Genomic DNA, 21,328 nt, shown 5'->3' with positions numbered 1-21,328 from the left:
AAAGATTCCCATACTATCAACAATCCATCTGAATAGACATTCAAAATCAATGAGACATATTATACTCTAGAAGCTGTTTCTCTCTACTGCCTGTAAGTAGTGCTTCAGTTGCCCGATAAGGTAATTAACATCCTAAGTTAACTAAGAAGACTGCCATCCTTAAAGCATCACGCCACAACTACACAAAGGAACCAAGAAGTGAAAAGGAAGAAATCAATGTTACCAGGTTTTCAACTTCAGCACTTTGTCTAACACCCCACTGGAATGTTCCCATGAGAGTGATTGCATAGGACAGTGCCAAACCAACTTGCCCCGCATTCAAAGCTGCAGAACAAAGGAAAAAGAGAACCAAATAGGTACACTACTAATTACACAATTCTAGTTAACTTCACTTTCATGAGGTTTCTTACATGGTGGAAGTATCACAGCCAGAATTTTGTTTGGTTACACTATACTTACCATCTGTGTGTGCAGTGAGTAGCTCCAGGCAGAACAGTTTCTCACAGCACTTTCTGGGGGTATGTTTGAAATGAATCTTGATACTTGGCCAGGTATTTTATCTAAAAGCTGAGACTCGGTCTCAAGACCATACTTACATATCTTATTATGGTCATTCCTATCCAGCTAAGCATTGGTAATTTTCCAGTCATTTTACAAGGGAATTATATCAGCCTCTAAATCTAAACAAAAAATGATCGCAAAACAATTTCAACTTAAGAACATTTACATAAACTCTGTACAGTTTTAAGTGATCAGATAAAATAACTGTACAGAATACTTTTCCCCTATTTACATAAAGATTTGTTGTGTTCAGTGGGCCTACTCTCATAAAATAAAATAATTATGTCCGCTCCAATATGAAGCGTGATTGCTTTCTAACTTACTTGAACTTTACCCTAGCACAGCTCTATTGACTTCAAGAGAGCTACTCCTTATCCAGAGGCAAGGAAAGATTCAGGACCATTGTTTTGACTTGTCTGTTCGCATTCTATTAACTTTAAATCTGGCTCAAAATTTTCAGTATCAAGAAGCGTAGAGTGCTCAAATTTTAAAACACACATGCATACACAGAACTTGTCCAAAGGAAAAAGAAAAGAAACAAAAACAGCAAATTAGCACTAATTTTCATGTCCAAGATAATTACTTCTTCCCTCATACTTTAGATGACTATCTCATTCCAGTACATCTACCCAATTACATCCTGGATGATGCATACACTAATGACAGTTCATGAGTGACAGTGAATATAAAATGCATCATTACAAGGTGATTTTCCTTCTCCAACAAGCTTATCCTCCTGATCCAAGACATCAGAAAAGTATCCCTAGGAATTTGAGCCTGCCTTTTTGCCTACTGTGCCATGTGCAGAAAGGAAAAGAGCTGTTAAGAAGCAGCTCCGTGGGTGTTTCAGTATGAAAAGCAAAGCCCTGTAGGGCTAAAAAAGAAAGGCAAAGGTGGCAAAAAAAGATTTATTTGCTGTTATTGCTCTGAAAGCCAGAATCTCCCAAGTGGAGTGCAGATCTGCAAGTTCGTTTGCACATTTGAGGATGATGGTAAATGCATGCCCAGAAGATGTCTGAACTGCTTCCAATATTTGCAGAAAAGGAGATAGAGACCCAAGTGCTCTAGACTGAGGAAGAGATCATGATCTAGAAAGAAACATTTAACTTAATTATGGTCCTTAAACAATTAGAAACAGTAAACTATGAAAAAGAATTAGACATTACTATACATGATAATTACTGGGTGAACTTTTTCTAACGTCTGTACTTACTCTTGGCAAGAAGCAGGGAACCAAAAGCAACCACTATAACAAAAATGGCACAGATGGCATCCAGACGCACAGCAAACCACCTCGAGGTCGTCAAAAATAGAAACCAGGCCTCTAAATGGGGTTTTAGAAAGACATTAGAATAGTGGATTATTAGAAAACTGAGCTGTATAATTGCTATTAAATCAGCTTACATTTATATTAGAAGGCCTTTTGCTTTTTTATCAATTACAGTTGTCATCTTCAAGAGCACATCTCTATGAGATGATCATCAGAATACTGTCCAGTTTTCCTGGAATGGTCTGACCTAGTCATCACATTAACAGCAACCAAAGCTAGCATAACACACAGTAATAGGAAGAAAAAGGCCTGAAGCACAGCCCATTTATTTAAAATAGAAGCTTTTCCTTAATTCTAGTAGACTTGAAATGGGAATTCCAGACAAAAAGCAGAAGTACAACTACATTTGCTTTAGCTGGACTAGACTCTACAGGCTTTCAGACAGAATATCATAGCACAAACGCCAGAGTAAAGCCTCTAGAAGACAGCTGCAACTGGTTAAGCACAGAGGAGCTACTCAACACGGTCAGTGGAGCTACAGAGCTGTTCAACTGACCAAATGCACAAATCTACTTTTGGAGGTCACAGCTGAACATTTCCACTGGTCACTAACATATGTAAGCAACTGTTCACAATTTGGTGCTAAATTCCATCCCTTACAGATATTCTGCAGCAGAAGAAATCAGAAGTCAAATACCCATAACAAAGCACGGTGTTATTTACTGCTTAGGATACAGTTAGATGTATTGTTCTAGCTGCTACCAAGTCACAGTAAAAGACTGCCGACCCAATGATTTCTGCATTGCTTGTCTTTACCCAGTGCTAACTTCTCAATGTTTCTTGAACACTTCCAGGGACGGTGACTCCACCACATCCCTGGGCAGTGCATTCCATTGCCTGACCACTCTTTCCAAGAAGTTGTAATGTTTGCCCTGAATCTCCCCTGGTACAACTTGAGGCCATTCCTTCTCGTCCTATCACTTGTTACACAGTAGAAGAGGTCAACCTCCACCTCACCACAACCTCCCTTCAGGCAGTTGTAGAGAGCAATAAGGTCACCCCTGAGCCACCTCTCCTCCTGGCTAAACAATCTCAGTTCCCTCAATCACTCTCTGTAAGACTTCTGCTCCAGACCCCTCATCAGTTTCATTGCCCTTCTCTGGACACAATCAGGGCACGGCTATCTCTCTGATACCTATGAGTTGGGTATCTCTGAAAATAGAGAAACGTGACACTGGTGTTGGAGATTTTCAACTCCAAGGTTTTGCTCCATTCCTTTTGTCCAGGGAGGTGCACTAAACTGCCTGCTAGAGACATAGATTATTCCTCAATCCCTTATGTAATTGGGGCCACTGTGTATACAGGAATACGACATTTCTGGGGACTAACAAAAACTCATCATGGCAGGAAGGAAGCTTAGCTTTAGTTCAGACCTCAAGAAGCTTTTTAAATGTTTCTTACATAAAGGTTACTTAACATCACATTCATAGGCATCCCTGAAACAGGGTTTGAAAGCAGTGTCCTGTTTTCAAGGCTCAGCCTTAAATAGAGCAGAAAGCACTAAATCAAAACACTGCTGACTGGAAGAACACTGTATGGCTCAGGAAAGAATTTAAACCTCTCTGAGGCACTTGAGAACTCAACACTCCAACTCTGTGAGCTAGAACAAAAGATTGTTCTCTTTTAGCAGCTATGGTTTGCATGCATTCTGTATCAAGTAAGACTCATTCAGGGTGGAAACAGACCTGGGAGGTATCTAGTCCAACCTCCTGCTCAAAGTGGGGCCGGTCCTGCAGTCAGCTCACACTGTTTTAACAACTAATGCAGTTGAGTCTTGAAAATCTAAACGGATGGAGCCTGCACAGCCTTTGGACATCCCACTCCTCAGTTCTGACTGTCCTCAAAGTGAGAAGTCTTTCATGTCAAATTATTCCAAATTATACCTGTTTTCTCAATCCCCCTGTGAACAGTCTCATTCTGCCTATTTCAGTAATGCTCTCACTGGATGCTGGCACTGACGAGGTCCTCTCTAACCGTTCTCACCCACAAGTTAGAAGCTTTCAGTTTTCTTATCTTCTCCTTGTAGTCCCCTGACCATCTTAATGACTCCTCAAATGAACACGCTCCCAATAAAGCCTAACAGGTGCTGAGGGAGATATCACATCCCTCCTTCCCCTGTCTGCGCTCCTCTTAACAGAGTACAGGCTGTTGTTGGCCTTCTTTGCTGCTCAGGTACTCTGTGGGCTCACATTCCCTCCAAGAATCTAAAAATGCATATATTAAGCAAGCTGGCATACCCCAAATACTTCAGTGGGAAATACACCATGAAGCACGGAGGTACATAAAACGCTGCAATTTTAAGCATTAAGGTTTAATCTCAAAAGTAGGCTCCCGAACTGCCCCATGGAAGTGTTCTTGATAGTTTTTTAAGACATAGAGGCATAAGAATGGAAAACAGTGTGCTCATGCTCCTTTGATGTGACCATAAAATACAATAAAAGATTTATTTTAAAGGTCACAGTCATCTTTGCATAGTGAAACTTGTAACAACTCTGTACTCCCCTACTATCAACTGCTGACAAATTGATTAGGCCAGATACATGGCAAGATGAAAATAGCAATAAATGGGAAATTCAAATCTAGAGGTGCCTCCCCGGAAAGTATTTTCCTCAGTCACAAATTCTTCCACTCAACACAGTGTGCAAGTCTCTATGGCTTGTGATAAGCAGCAAGTGAGAAATGATCATCAGTTCTGTTCTGGTCTGAATCTTTAGAAGTCAAACAATGAGAAAAAAGCTACAGAACATACTCGTATATTTTATGACAGAGCAATTCATGATCTTACCTAACAAATACCAGACTGCAAACTTGCTTTCTGCTGTATCTTGAAGAACATTCTAATAAAGAGTATTTAATTGACAGAAGGTATGAAGTCAAAGCACAAATCTAAATCCTATTTATTTTTCTTGCAGAATGTTAATGTTCTGTATCCTCTTGTGTTGTTAATTATATTTTTATATATAACATATATATTATTATATTATATATAATATATATATATATATTACATATATATTTTATAAAATATTGCATATTTTGAAAGTGACCTTTCAAAATCTAGACAGATAACAACTTCTTTTTTGTTCTAATAGAGAAATTTTACCCTAAACAGATGAAGTGCAAAGCTCCTACTGATTTTTAATGTACATTATATAGATGTCACTGAAGACATAAGATATTTCCCTCCTTCAGAGTCAAGTGTTTGATTTTTCATGTCAATTCAACACAAACCTGAGTGGAGGTCTTGATGTGCATCAAATAATTTCTGAAATCTGTCTTCTGCTTTCAAAGCCCGAATAGTCCAAAGTCCCTGGAGGGATGATGACAAGTGGGAGAACACTGGACTCCGAGCTACAAAGGGAAATGAAAGTAACTTAGCAATAGCTGAAGGGCAACATTTAATTCTTCTTTGTAGAACACTAATCATTAATCCTACTACTTTGTGTTTAACCATACGGGTTACTGTACTGCACCTTTTCAAAGTACTCAAACAGTATCTTAGAATCAGACAGTCAGAAAGATTAATATACACAAAAACGTCTTCCAACAGCTGCCACTGTCTAACCTTTATTAATGACATGAGACAAATATGTTTGTTATTGATAATATTTCAGATGACAGTCAAGCTAAAGTCAGGCACAAGTATCAGATTAGATCAGAAGCACTGTTACAATGTGCAGGTAAGGTCCCAAAGAGTAGCTACTTAACACGTTCATTAGAAACTTTAGTTACAGACAGCTAAACTGCCATACCTAAGGTTTGTCGCTATGCAAAAACAAGAGTTAAGTAGTTCACTAGTTGAGAAGAAAGGCAATAAGGAAGTTATTTGCATAACAGAAGAATCTTTGATGGATTGTCTATAAAATGCTAGCATTTCACATAATAATAAGCAGGGTTCAGACTAACATTAAGTCCCGCCAAGCTACATACTTGTGGATTCTAGACGTTTAATATCTCTTGAAGTGTCTAAGAAATATCGTCGAAGAAAAACGAAAAGAATAAATAGTGGAATTAAGGGAATGAGTATCCAAGGAATCACTGCCACAGCCACAGCTACCACACCAAAAATCTGTAGAAGAGTCTGCAACACAATAGAAACAAAATAAGAAATTATTTGCCAGAAGAATTTAATTTAGAACAAGTATAAAAACTGTTTAACACAATTGAGACACTTAAATATTTAAACAAAACTACCAAATTTTCGAGCGGATGCATTGTGTAACATATGAACCGCATTTATTTCTAACGGAGCTTGAAGACTTTATAGTAATACCTAAATTGACTAATTGTGCAGCTTATGGTTTTCTTATGTATTATTTGTTCTTTAAGAAACATCCTCATAAAATTAATTGACTGAACACTGCCATCCGACTTCATGGGCTGTTCTCTGACGGCTGTCGCAAAATGATAATTCAATAATGGAACAGACAACTAATCTTTGATGAATCCAATCTATATGGTGAATCAGCTACATTCTTTCACTCCAGGTGAAAACCATACAACCAAACCTGAACAAAACCTTTTCCCCCACATTTGTGCTTTGTTGTGGCTTCTTTGACTCTCCCCTGTTTTCACCTGACCAAACAGTAAACCCACAGATATTACGCATTATGACTGCATGAGTCAGCACAATTTAGTCTTGGGCTTTAGGAGAGATTTCAGTCCATGACAGAAGGTTTATCAGCAGAAAAACCTTGAATCTCAGAGATCCTGAACGCATGCTACAAGGTCTCATAAATCCATTAAGGAAAATAGCTATTGGGTAGGAATAGGATAGGAGCTCTGAAGAAAGCTGTGTTATTACTCTACTGCTTGTCTGTGGGTGAAGTTATAAATGGCATTGTGTTGTTTGGCCTTCTAGATACATGGAGTAGATTGCAAACATTTTACCTAGATTTCATCATGGGGAGGTACAGAGGCAGTGAGAGTGCATGGTATTTCACTTGGATCAATTACACAAATGGTTATGGCAGCACAAAACAAAACAAAGCACCCTGACTCCTTACCAGTGACGCCGTCAGCCCTTCCCAACATGTTCTATTTCTCCAGCACTCTTTAAAATCCCACTGGCATAGTTAGTTTTATTGTGAAGAAGGAGTGAGAAGGAGAGAAACAAAGACTCTTGTCTCAAATTTTCTCTTGCCTAGATCACTGCTTCCCCGGCACTATTCTTTGTCTTTGCTAAGCCATCAGCCATCCACACGCTACTGAATTTCTGATGCCTCCCTCAAATCCATCCTCAATGGTAAACAGAGATTGAAGTCAGTTCCTTCCCTTGGACAATTAGGTTCCAAACCTGCTTGATACATCTCTTGCCTTCCCCATCTCCCTCTGTCACCTTTGCTGGGCTATGAGCTAAACTGCGATTCCTAGGCAGTGTCAAGAAAGCAGCCTGTGAAATGACTGTCTCCTCATACTATGAACTGCAATAAAAGTGAAACATTAAGGAAAGCTGCAGGAAAGAGGAAAGAAAATGAAACATTTCTTATAAAAACAAAACAACTGGGAAAAAACCCCCACAAAACTGAAGTTTTAGTGATAATAATCTATAATACATTGCAAAGTGCTGGTAGGGGTGGGATTAGGATCTATTAGGATCCAGCTCATGTAAACAAAGCCTTGCTGCAACAAAAATACAGGGAAGGAAAAGATGGTTAGGATGACTAAAGTAAAAATCTGGCACCGCCTTCGAAAGGAATTTTAGATGAGGCTGCACCACCTTATCATTATAAAAATTTATGATAGGGCGGATCAGTCATGCGTGTTGTTTTTTTGGAAAACCAAACTTGCATATAAATTAACTCCTAATGAAGAAGTCTGAAAGCCAGACACAACTACTTGCAGACTGTAATCAAGCAGTTACTGTGTGAGGTAAGGCAAGGGCTCCAGTTCCTGAGTTTCACAACAGATAACCAACCCCTTCAGCTGAAGGCTGCCTGAACTTCTAGTAGATGCACAGCATGCAAGCCAAAGGACCTAGGATAACCATCAGGCTGCTGATAATGATAACGTGAGCAGTCAGACTGCTCGCTCCTCTAGAGACGAGCAGTGATCGAGGTAATCATTTGGCAGCACTGGGTTCTTGTCTGGTAGAATCAGCTTACGGCTGAAAATCGCATCAAAAAGCTAAGCACGATAGAAAACTACATTACACAAAAGAAATACAGCCCATAAAAAATCAGCAAATTTTACCATATTTCTTGATTTCAGCATTTTGAAGTCTTTTGTAATGCTGTGCAAAAGACAATAGCCATTTCATTTATTTATTTATTTTAAAGGAGCTATATTACATTTTATAGCTATCTGCACAGTACTGAAAATAAGACCGTCTCACATAAGAGACAACATACGCAGAGACTACGAGGACTGAAAAGACCTGGATGCAAGGCAAGATCAAATCAATTTGTTTACAAATTGAGCCATGTTGCCCAGTGTCCACATTCAAACTTGTTTCAGTTTCCCTGGAGACAAAGAAGAATCATCCACTCATAGACCTGTCCATAGACCACGTACTCTATCCTCAGATATACAGAATATAAAAAATATAGAATATAGAAAAATCAAATGCTGTTTCTGTTGGGGTCATCCCATTGCTTGCAAGTATCCTGAAGGGCTTCCCTCATGCTACAATTAGTCACGCTATTCACTGCAGCATATTTTTCCTCAAGAAAGTTTGTCCTACTGCAGTTCTCACTAGAGCAAGCATAGTCTCCTAAACGCCTCTAGGGAAGTGAATACTCAGATCAGCACATTCATGTGCAAAACACGTGCCTTGCCTTCATCTTCTGATGATCTACATATTCATAATTCTTACAGGTCCTAGGAGTGATATCTTGGAATTTCTGTCTCCAAAAGGTTTTGATGTAGAACAAAGTTTTTCTGTACTCTAACCACATAACAGAAAAGCATTTAAAGTGACATAAAGAAACAGTAAGAAAAGAGCCGTTAAAATCTGAAAAAAACCATACAAGAATAACAAATCACAAGCTAAAGCCTTTCCCTTTGTTGCAGAAATGACACAGTTTATATAATGTTAGAAACCCTACACCAAGTTGTAAGCTGTTTGAAAACATTCATTAAAATGTACCAGTACAATTTTGAGAGTTTTAAGACATCTCACGGGAATGTACTCTCTTCTATTCATTGGCTGCTGTCATTCCTGTACCCTCTTCTGTCATTCCAATGCTCAATATTTCACACCTGGTCAAGCACTCTGAGAAAGGCAATCAGCATTCATGGAGACATTCCGGATCACTCGGGTCTGCTGGCACCTTGGCTCCAGTGCTATGTACCCTCACTTCTTACAGTCCTTTTTCTCTTCATGTAAGCACAATTTTGTTGTTGTTGTTTTGTTTTAATTTGTTTACAATTTATTTTGGCTTATTTATAAAACATACAGTTAAGGGGTGTCATGTAGTTGTATGACTGTGTAACTGACTAATGTGACATGCAAAGCCTTCACCAGCATAGATTTGACACCTATGAATGGTATTGGGCCTACCTACTACCACAGGAACCATGTCATCCTGCACTTGGAGCTGGTGTGCATGTAGTGGTCAAGTGGAACCCAAGAGATGGCATATGAGACTCATAAACCTGAATGTAGGAGTCTTGTAATTACTCTCGCAATCGTAACTCCAACATTTAAAAGACATCTCAGACAGAGTCCCTCTCTGAAACAGTCAGTGACAGAAATCCTCGACAGGAATGACAGCCCTCAGTCAGCTGGAATATGCACATCCACAAGAATACTCAGGAATATAAGGACAAGATAAGACAAACAAAGCTCTGAGAGTGGAAAAAACGCACAGTTGGGCAAGAAATTGGAGATAAAGTGACTGAAAGAAAAAAGTAAGAACTAAATAATGTTAGCTCTAGGAACCTTAAAAACAGCAAGCTCACGTTATCTCATACATGTTGCTCTCTTCTCCTCAGAATCTTGCTATGAGCAATAAGACAGTGAATTTATGTGACTAAATCCACATCACCGCAAGTGGTCTGAACGTGTCTATCAGATATAGCATAGAAACATATCTGAGATTAACAATCACATCTTTAATGCTAGTAACCTCTATTTTTTCTGGTCTCTGTCAGACAGTCTTTCTAGATCACTGCTCTCCCAAGTGAACAAGAATATCCTTAGCTTCTTGGTTTTCTCTGCCACTACCATGCTCATTCATTTTCCATAGCATGCATTTTGCAATTAAATGAGAAATCTTAACACTTCAGATCATGGCAAGTTTTATCCAGTTGTTCTTTAACAAGTGACCTTATAATAAAAGGGTGTCTTATTTAATACCTAGGCACTGCTGTCATTTTGTTGTATTAAACTAGCATCCTATCATCATTCATTTCTTTAGCCCACAAGAAGGGTTACAATAGGATATCTGGCACACTGTGCCAGTTATTTTATGCAGGTCTCATCTCCAGCAGCAACCCTCAAAAATCTCAGTTCATACACTGCCTGAGACTTCCAGATACTGACGTTTTGAAAACAGATGCACAATCAGGCTCCAGATCTTTTGATTCAGTCAGACATACAATGTACTTCCTTGTTAAAGCTCTGCACGAAATTAATACTTCATATAGAGGTTATTTTTAACAATATATTATCCTCACTTATGTGAGTAGTTGTCAGGGTCCATTGGCCATGGCAATAACTTACTGTTAATGAAGATTTTCCATGAAAACACAAGCTTTTACCAGAGTCCAAGCAACAGTCTCTATTTCTGCATCCCTACATGCAGTTCCTGTTCATATCCACTATACATAGAAGCTGCTGTCTTCTATACTGACCTGTTCAGCAATAAGGGTAGAGCAAATATGTACTTCTGTAAATGTGCAGAAGATGTTTTTCTATTAGTGAGCAGTAGAAACTCCAGATTAGAACCTCTAACCTAATCTTCTGAGATGCTCTCCTGCTATTGCAATTTGTGTCCACCAAGCATTTCTGCATAAAAGTATTTCTCTTTGAGCAAACAAGGCATGGCTTTGAAATGAGGATCTGTAAGACAGTTCCTCTTCTTGAAATTAATAGGGAGTTAGTTAGAACTACTCTGATTGCCTTATAAAAAAGATTTCTCTCCTCTTACTAACCAAAAGGTAATATATTTTGTCCAACATTACTAGGATTGTTTTTTATCCCTTAAGTGTCCCCAGTCCCTGACCATACTCTTACACCGCTCTTTTCCTAAGGAAAAATGGACAAGCACAAAAACTTCTCCCACAAACTAAAGAGCCAATGACAATGACTCTTCCTCAGAAACACCCCTGATGCCAAGCACAATTGTACATTGCTGAAGAAACAGCAATAACTAGAGAGAGTCAAGAATATGCATATACACATGCTTTATTTTCTCAGCTCTCAGAGTTTCTCCTCAGTAACATGGAAAACATCCCTTTCCATCCCGGTAGCTTAGTGATTTTGTGATCTGGACGTAAAACAGAGAGTCTTACACCCTGTGCTTCCTGAGTAACACCAGCAAATGTGGTCGTTTTCTTGGCTCTTCCACTAGCTTCAAGGTTTCCAGTGCGTTTTTGTTAACTTCTCTGCCAATCCCTGCCACCAAATGGGGGATTTTTTTCTAAAACAGTAAATTAAAGAATAGCTGGGCAATTTCTGATCCTCAACCACTTCTCAGAATCCATTTCCAAAACTCTTGCCCAAATACATTGGTCCAATGCAGTCCTACTGAGCACAGACCCTGACAAAATCAAAATGTTTAGCTCAGCAGTGAGTACTTTCTTCTTTAGTACTACTACAAATTGTACATTTCCTATTTCATTCTTTGCTTATATGTACTTCACCAGCAGAGACTGCCAAACCAGTACGTATTGGTTTCATCCTGCTTACAGTCCTTCTAAAAGGCCCTTTTCTCCATGGAGGGACACAAACACAGAGAGCAAAATAAAAAATTACCAAATATCTTACTGCCTTCAGAATAACAGATTGCAGGAGGCAGATCTCACACGTCAACAGTAAATGCTGCAGAAAAAAAGGATACTAAAAGAACCGGGAAATGAAAGGCATTTTGACACCTCCAGTACAAACTGTAAAGACTTTTCTGCCCTAGGCCTCTTACCCCAAGTGCCAAAGCAGCCCCATACCCTCCCCACTTAATTTTCAACTTTGTGACCTTTTCTGCTCAAATAAAACTGCTCGGCTAAAAGTCAATTCAATTCGATTTCAGCCATTTTAAAAGCTTTGTGCAACATTTGAACTGTGGGCTCTCCTGAGGAATGCGAGTTCTTCAGCAGCACAGCTCTTCAGCCTCACATCTGTTAAGAGCTTATAAACAATTTGCCATTTATTCTTACAATTTAAAATACAATATCTATCTATTTGCTTCTTGGTGGAATTAAGTACTTTCACTTCTGCATATTTCACAGTGGCCTCTGCCCCAGTGAAGTCAAATAGAAAGGACTACAGTACCAGCTATCCCAGGAAATAAACTACCTTCTCATAGTAACTTTTCTGGTTACCTTCTTGTCTAGCAGACATGTAGAAAATGCTTTTTAGTCTGTCTAAAAATTCTCTAGAGCTTTACAATTCTCACATAAAACACTACTTGCTCACTCAAAATGAACTCTTGACTCATAATTCTTCAGAACAACACCCTGCTTTGCAGTCCCTCAGTTCTAGGACACCTAACAGCGGCCTGACACGTTCAACACCTGTACATCATCACAGGCCTCTGAACACCACCACCACGTTTCACTGAGTTCAGTTATTCTCTGCTGGTGCATGCAAGCAGGCAAAAAGAAACGTCCTTCTATGATTATTTACTGTGGTAAGTGCACGCTGTTCATAATTTATTACATTTACACTCCATCAGGAAGGCCTTTTACTTATGACAAATCATCAACACACCACAGCAAATAACTGATACTAAATGGGTCCCCAAATTCAGACTTCTATGAGTAAGGAAACTGAAAACTCTTTCTTATGTTAACTGATGCATGGACAACTTCATAAATCGTATATCAAAGCCAGCAAATTCTCAGTCTCAGAAAGAAAGATCTAAAACCTTTATTTTAGCATGAAATGAGTGACTTTCGTAATGAGAGCTCTGCTTGCTTAAACATTAGGCTGATTTCAAAATTCAATGTTGAAAAAACAGAAGGCAAAGAAGATTAAGGGAAACAACTGTGGAAGAAAATGCAACCACTCTTCACTCTGTTCTTCCACTGAAAAACATCACACTGACACACAAATCTTTACAGTTTCAAGAGTGCAACCCAACTTAATCAAAAATTGTAAGAGATACGAAGCCATTATGTAATGTAAGACAAAGAGATAACAAGCTTCACAAAGACATTTGACATTCAGTTCCCCACTGAAATCAGCTTTTGCTGCCCACACCGCAGCCACTGTGTCTCAAAGGAGGAACTCATCTGGAATTTTCAAATCAGATGTAGAGTTCCCCACAGCCAGATCACAGCTTCAGATCTCACGAAAAGCACAAAAAAAGAGTCCTTATGTTCTGCATGAGACATACACATAAACCTGGCAGCACATCTTTATAAGATGCAGTCTTTTTAGCTGGAGATAATTCCTTGTCTCATATGTTTGTTTTGGGCATCAATATGCATCATGATTTAACACACACACACACCAGTTATACAGTTTAGTAATTCAAATAACCTCAAAGTTTCCCCTTCTCTCTTGAATCAAAAGTAAAATCTCCAGTCCTTCTGCCCAACAGTGAAATCCCACTTAGTTTGTAAGCACACGTCCTATCTATACTGTATCAGTAGTTTAAGGCAATCTAGAAGATTTATACTTATCGCCATTCTGAACAGGATTGTTACACTCCATGACTGACAGCAGAATTAAAAGATTTCTAGCTACTGTGAAGTGTTAGAAATGTTAATGATCTTTGGAAGTCTTTAAAAATAACCATGTTTGAGGTACAGATGTGAAAGGGTACAGTAATGCTTTAAAAAAAATAAATCAGGTAAAAAAGTATAAATAATAATAAAAACTCTCACTTGGGCACCAAAAACAAAAGTAATACACGCAGGAGAAAAATTAAAAGACAAAGTTCACTTATGTCAGAGTACTTCTGTGCTGTCTTTCAGCTTTAGAAAAGCAAACAAGAAAACATCTTCTATCAGATAAAAAGAACCCCAGATGAACAGAATCTCTCTGAAATTTCCATCAGTTAACATAGGAAAAGGAGAAGAGCTTCCAGATTACACAGAACTGGAGCACATTAGTGGACTTCCACACAACTGTTCTGCTTCCAAGTAGCTGAAAACACATAAATGAGAGTAAACCCATAAAGAACACAGAGAAGGTAAAGACACAGAAGGAAGCAAGATGACAAAAAGGCAGTGAAACAATTTTTTTCAGTATTATTTTATTCTTTTTCCTATGTTAAACACAGAGTTGCATCCTCAAATTTTAATGTTTAGTGGCTTGTGGTGACAATGGTAAGGGGAAGACGGTTGGACTGGATGATCGTGCAGGATCTTTCCAACCTCATGATTCTATGATTCCATTATCCTATTATTATATTCAATACCAAGTAAATATAAACCCTAAAATATTTCCAGAGTTGCACTATATTCCCACACTAACTAGTTTTGTTACTAATATCAACATAAATAGGAAAAAAATGAGGTGAGAAAAAGGATAGGGACTGATTACATATGGCTGCTCTAGTGAGAACAGACCTTTAGCATTCCCTAGGAAACAGAGGTCTGTGGAAGTGGGAATCCACCTATACAGATACGAACAGATACGAGCACCTATGCAGTTTGTGTGATACAAGAGACTTATCTTTAAATTCCAAGAAATATGATGATGGGCCCAAAGTAAGGACCAGCCATAGCTTTGGCACAGATTATCTCCACTGCTGGTCACCATCAAGAAGACTAATTGGCTGCTGGGATTTAACAATCAAGGCATTCAGTAACCAAGGAACAAAAGGTCAATAAAGGACTGCATTATTTAGCCAAGTGGCTACGCTAAACTCCCAGCTCTTGCATGTTCATACTGGGAGATACCAGTGCAAGTCAAGTCTCATTCTTCTCCCCCACCCCTTACTGGGGGGAGGGATGAGCAATTAACATGGCCATGATAGGCAGCTGTCATCTGTTTTTTTGTTGTTTTTTTTTTTTTTTCTTTAGCATTGTAGTTTATAATTTCATTTGAAATCAAAAGAATAAATTGAAAATTCAAAGTAAATATAAGTGTCGAGTATTGGCTACACCAGAAATTAAAGATAGCTTTCTGCAATGTTAATTTCAGCCTTTTCTGAAATTAGAGTTCAAAAGTAACTAATGAAAAAAAAATAAACAGTTCTATCGTTTTCCTATTTTCCTTTTACTTTCAATTGGCCCTTCGTTATATACCAGCACTATAGCATACAGCTTGGAATTTTAGTTTCACAGAGAAAGATCAGTGAGATTTTAGCAGCCAACAAGTAACTTGCTTTATAGAACAAAGCAAAAGAAACTTATTTACTATTTAAACCTCACCACACAAAGCCTTGGGATAAAACCATCATACAAAACCATTAAGATTCACTAGAAGGGAAACCCAAAGGTGTCTCCAAGGTACAGAACTGCTCTGCATACCACGCTATAAAGAACTTGTGGACATTTAACACAGATTGAATCACTGTTTTTTCTGTCACAACATATTTAGTGATTATCTTCTGCACATGCAGAAGCAAATACACAAAGAACTATCCTTTAATGAGCACAAGCATCTCCTGAATCCATCTCACACGTATATATACAAAATCTAACTAAACCGAAAGAAAAAAGAAAACAAACCAAAAAAAAAAAAAAAAAAAAAAAAAAACAACAAAAAAACACCCCACCTCTCACAAGAATCACAAAATAACAAAGTCATTGTTCAACTAAAAGATACTGGAATTCCTTTTACACACTTTCTCTGACACAATAAATCTTCACACAATAAAATGCAAGGGTCAGTGGTACCGAGACAAGTAACGGCAGTTCCACTCTTTTGCACATATGAAGCCAAGTGACCCAAGCTATTATTCCAGTCTGAGGCACTTTTTGTTCCTAATATCCAGATGCAGAAGCTTTTTTTTTTTTTTCCTTTTCTTTCCCCCCTTTTTTTTTTAATAAAAAAAAGAAATGACTGTGGACACCTCCTTCACATTTTCCTTTTCTTCAGCATTTTCACTTCATAAAGCTGCAGTCAATGTGTTTTGTGTGTGGTGAGAAGGGAATGGCACATTCAGTGGTGGTCTCAGCCACAGCCTACATTGGTGGCTCAAGTAGTCTCAGGATTAGGCCTTTGTGTGTGATGAAAGGATATGAAAAGTCAGTTATTTAAACGCAGTCAAGCTGTTGATTTTGGGGAGGAAAAAGGTTTTGCAATTCAGTTTTCCTCAATAAATCACTGCCCTTTTCCAAGGGCAGCTGCAGATAGTTCACATGTTCACAGTGTTCTCCAAAACCAAAACAAATCATGATTTTTTTTTACCCCCAGTTCAACATGGGAAGAAATCAAAATTAAGGCTCCACTGCATCAAGTTACTTAAATTCACTAGAAACTGAAGCAGAAAATCATCTTTGTTAAAAAGTAATAAGATTACTGAAGAAAGGGTAAGAAAATACAGGAAGAAGGAACAACTCTTTAAAATTTATCATTGCAATGAACAGAAAAGCGTTAGTCCGATATATACTTCAGCATCCTATAAATATTCTGTCTGCTTATAGATGCAATTTCCAGTTAACAGCATATCACCTTGTGCACTCATCCTGCATCTATGAAGACCAAATATCAAACATGTTTAGCCTCTATAGATCTATCTCAAATGAAAGCAAGATTCAGGTACCAAAAAGAAACCTTTGATGAGCCTTCAAAAATGCATCATCCACACTACCAGCTATTTAGGAATATCTGGGCTAATGTACATATAATATATAATATATACCATTATATATATATATATATATTATATTTATATATATATTATTTATATATATAGTGTGTAAATAGACTGATTCCTAATACTTTCTCACAAAATGACTTTATTCCTCAGTTGATTTCCTCTCAAATAAGTATGGGTTGTTTTATTAATGCTGCACTGAGATAGATGTTGCTAACCATTTTAACCATGGTATTTCAAATTCCAAGCTCCACACCCATCACTGAAACTTGCATCAACAGAGGCAAAGGCAGGAGGGGGAACAACAGCTGATTACAGCACTACAACATCAGCTGGTATTTTCAGAGACTAAGAAAATTAAGTCACAAAATCCCAGCCATCTTAAATGGTACTTGACTTCAGTTCAAAATTCTCTTCCTTTCAACTTATAAATAAGACAATCAAGTTCGTATCAAACAGAGTGCGCATTTCTGCAATTATTTATGCAAATATTATATTATTTATATTTGGGTAGCCCTTGGAGGCTGCTGTCAGGCCTGCCTTCTGATTGAACTAAGAAATATATAAATAAAGCATATAGATCTAAAAGAAGCAGGTGCTTAAATCTTCTTAGAAGAATTTAAAGCACTGTAATGACCCTTATATTAGCAGTGACGTACCTGAAGAGACTGCAGGATATGTAAAAATACCTAACTCAGAAAAGAAAAAGAAAGGGAAATGGAGAACTGAGGCTTAAGGAGGCTTACAGCACTGAAGTGAGGGGTTAAAAATACACAAGCTCACCAGCAAAAATACATCACCACAGCCAAAAAAAAGTTCATTTGGCCTTTTCAGTAACTGAATCAAGCTAAAGAGCATTAATATCTGATTTTATAAATATATCCCATGCTATAATTAGTAGAAATAAAAACTGCTGAAAAGAACATAGCATTGCTTTTTAATTTTCATAAAGAGGTGGTTCAGAAACTTACGGCCAGCCTGAATCCACTCCAGCAGGTAAAAATGAGTGCCTCCTCATAGTAAGGACCGCTTCCTGCCCAACTCTCTAAAGGCAGGTATGCTGTATTCTGGTACACTTAAGCCCAAAGGAGGAGGGAAACCCTAGGCAGAGTGAGAGTTGATGCTTTGGGAGCTATTGCAAAACAACATTCACAAAATCTAACTGGATTTTCAGAAAAATGCACCAGACCTATAATGTATTTTTGAGCTTGCCACAAACCTATTTCTTCTTTAACAACTAAATATACAGTAACTATCCACTGACTTGAACATGACTGACTGTTTCCTCTTCCTAAATCCAATGGAAGAAACAAACTATTTACTTCCCTTCCTTTAAGAAATTAATTTTCATGCAGTATAGCTGTCTAGACTAATCATGCTCATTATGACTGTAGCGCAGTGTATAAATCTTATTAGGGACTCAAAAAGAACATCATCAACTTTTAGCATTGCCTTAAAATCTGCATTCAGTGTAATGATGAAATTCTTAAAACGAGTACATTTTAATTATTAAATTGTAGGTACTGAAATGGGTTCATATTGTAGCTTTTGAGCACCCAATTAGATTGTGTTTATTTATATATAAATGATACGCTCACTTGCTAATATAGTAAAGGGCTGCAGTGCTTCACAATGGTCCCAGTAATAACTCAGAAAAAAAAACAGACACTTCTTCAATGCAAATCCGCTCAAGAAAAGCTTCTACGCACAAAGTAAGATGAACCAGTTACGGCATTGTTTATTAAGTTTCACTTGATTCCTCCTGACAACCATTTAAACAATGAATGTTGGGAAATGTCTCTCAGAGAATCAACGACAATGGCTGGGATCAGAGCTTTTATATTTGGCTAATACTGTTTTTAGAAAGGAGAAAATATTTCTTCCTGAAGGGATTATAGGAGGTCTTATAAAAAACACCTGCAAACAAAACAAGCAACAAAAGATCTCTATCATAATTGATAACAGTTATCCTTTGTACAGATCTGGGCTTCTTCAGTAATAAATATTATATCCTTGCTATTGAATTTCAAAAGACATCAACTAATCAACCAGTTTGCTGATCAAGAATAATAAGTTTTAGAAAACCTGCCAAGAAGGAAGTGCTTATATCCCATGGGTAGCAGCCTATTATTAAAGGACGACAAGTTCCTAAGTTTGCTGATACCAAAGGGTACAGGCAAGCTTTTGGGTTGTATCCACTTAATAGTGTACTGAACGTGCAACATCTTTGCTTTTGTTTTTGTTTTGAAAAAGAAAAGTTTATGCTTAAAATACAAAATTTCATGCTTTAACTTTCCCTCCCCTCTTTTTTTCCCCCTATTTTTGACAGTGTCCTAGTAGCCTTGTTAAAGAAAAATTTAAACAGAATGAGGGGAAACGTTTATAACGTGCAGTTTACAGTACTAGCTTTGAAGAAGAAAGCAATCACGTATAATGCAGCAGCTTCTACACCTTTATCACAGATCAGTTATATTTTGTAAGCATATACTGCCTGGAGTATGTGTACTCTGGTCAAGTAACTGGGCTTTCCAATTCCCCAGTTCTCACGTAGTACGCATACAGCTTACCTCCTTCACCAGCATGCTTCTGGAACAAAGCAGTTGCCTCAGAAAATAAACTGTGTGGTTCTCAAGACAATTTGCTTCAGGGTCTGCTCCCAAAAGGAAGTATGGACAAGACCACACCAGCTTTGGCTCCCTTCTGTTTATATGGAGCTCTCTAGCATTTTCCCAGCAAATTTTGCATCCTCAGACAACCCCACATGCCTTCAAACCGCATGCCAGGGCATGCAAAACACCCACTCAGTTTCTTGCTATAAACACATCATGCAAGTGGGCTGCAACACAGCCCTCACGTTATTACACATGCACAGAACTAAGGAAAAAGGTTAATCTTTTTATCTGAAGATTTAAGGCCCAGAAGATGCTCTGACCAAGAGCGGTGTGTAGTACATACATTGTCCAGTCTGCTGTAAAGAAAACAAACGTGTGCAAACACAAACCCTTCTGCCTTGCTTGGTCAAAGGGCCAAGGACTTTTATTCAAAAGAAACGGTTTTGATTTTGTGGAAGTAACCTCTATGTTAAAAGAGAAGAGGATAAGATTGCACAACAGCCTGATGACTGATCACAGAACCGCAGAATGGCCTGGGTTGAAAAGGACCTCAACGATCACCTAGTTTCAACTCCCCTGCTACGTGCAAGGTCACCAACCACCAGACCAGGCTGCCCAGAGCCACATCCAGCCTGGCCTTGAATGCCTCCAGGGATGGGGCATCCACAGCTCCTTGGCCAACCTGTTCCAGTGCGTCACCACCCTCTGTGTGAAAAACAGCCTCCTAATATCTAACCTAAACCTCCCCTTTCTCAGTTTAAAACCATTCCCCCTGGTCCTGTCACTGTTCACCCTCGTAAACAGCTGTTCCCCTTCCTGTTTATAAGCTCCGTTCAAGTACTAGAAGGCCACAATGAGGTTTCCCCTCAGCCTTCTCTTCTCCAGTCAAAAGGAAAGGCACTTATGTATTTGTCCCAAGAGAACTGAAATGAACTACAATATCCTGTCTAAATGGTTGTTAATGAGACTGGAGAAAATTTGGACTCTTTGTAAACTGCAGAAAATGGGTAGTATACTATTCAAAACACTGATATTCCATTTGCAGGAAATAATTTATCAAGGCCTTAAAAATAGGAATCTGAAGTCTTAATATCTGCTATGAGCAACTCTCTTAACTCACACAAGCAAAAAACTACCCAAGAACAAAACAGCGCATGCTTTAATTGTCAGGTAAAGCACACTGCCTATCTTTCTTCCCCAAAATATTACAACGCACTATGAAGCCTGAAAAACAACCGCATACTTCAATTCTAAGAGCTTAACTAAAGCAGGATAGCTCTTTGGAAGCTTTTGTTTTTTCCCCTGTTCTCCAGAGTTCAGCAGTAACAGTGTAATTAGTCTGCTTTTATGAACCTGAAATGTCTTTGGCTTAATTTTAAAGAAGTCCAAGCGAAGTTTAAATCCTGACTGAGAGAGAAAGAAAAGTTAGCAATCACACCTTAATAAACATTTCTGATTGAAGTATTACAGGGCTGATCCACTAAGTGGATCCAGAAGATCCACTAAGCCATTTCTTTTGTCTAGCTTCCGTGACTCTGTCTGTTCCGTGATTCAAATTACTTTGATATAGTACAATAAGTTCTTTTGTAGCCTTATGCTTTCCACGGAATTTTATAAGGAAGATTAACAGAAACTGCAATAGAAAAATTACCTTGGTGTCATATGTAATCCTTTCATCATCATCGAAATCTCAGTGCTTTGTCCATCTTTTTTTTGTCTGTAGTAACTTATTTCACTTGTTCCTATTAAGGCTATTATATTCACCTTATTACTACTAATCTTTTCTTTGTAAATAGCCACACCTATTTTAATCCAAAATGGTGTGGTAAGCATTTGATTCTTTGTGGAAGTAGACACATAATTAGGTTAATCTGCGCTATCTTTTCATGTGAGTTGATTGTTTCTTTACTATGGACATATTTCTTATAACAGCAATAAGCTTGCCAGAT

The 21,328-nt window shown here is 38.1% G+C and overlaps 1 protein-coding gene across 1 annotated transcript in view; it reads right to left on the bottom strand.

Annotated features, from left to right (window-relative positions):
• Window positions 1-21,328, bottom strand: part of ABCC4 (ATP binding cassette subfamily C member 4 (PEL blood group)) — a 140,275-nt gene that overhangs the window by 38,604 nt on the left and 80,343 nt on the right. The window contains exons 21-24 of the mRNA XM_072353449.1: window positions 5,822-5,972; window positions 5,123-5,242; window positions 1,775-1,885; window positions 224-324 (exon numbers count right to left, since the gene is read on the bottom strand). Coding sequence (XP_072209550.1) covers window positions 224-324; window positions 1,775-1,885; window positions 5,123-5,242; window positions 5,822-5,972 — 483 coding nt within the window. The remainder of the gene's footprint in view (window positions 1-223; window positions 325-1,774; window positions 1,886-5,122; window positions 5,243-5,821; window positions 5,973-21,328) is intronic.

Source organism: Excalfactoria chinensis, chromosome 1, assembly GCF_039878825.1.
Source record: "Excalfactoria chinensis isolate bCotChi1 chromosome 1, bCotChi1.hap2, whole genome shotgun sequence".
NCBI lineage: Eukaryota > Metazoa > Chordata > Aves > Galliformes > Phasianidae > Excalfactoria > Excalfactoria chinensis.
Note: the sequence above shows the minus strand (reverse complement) of the source record. Positions and strands in the feature narration are given on the sequence as shown.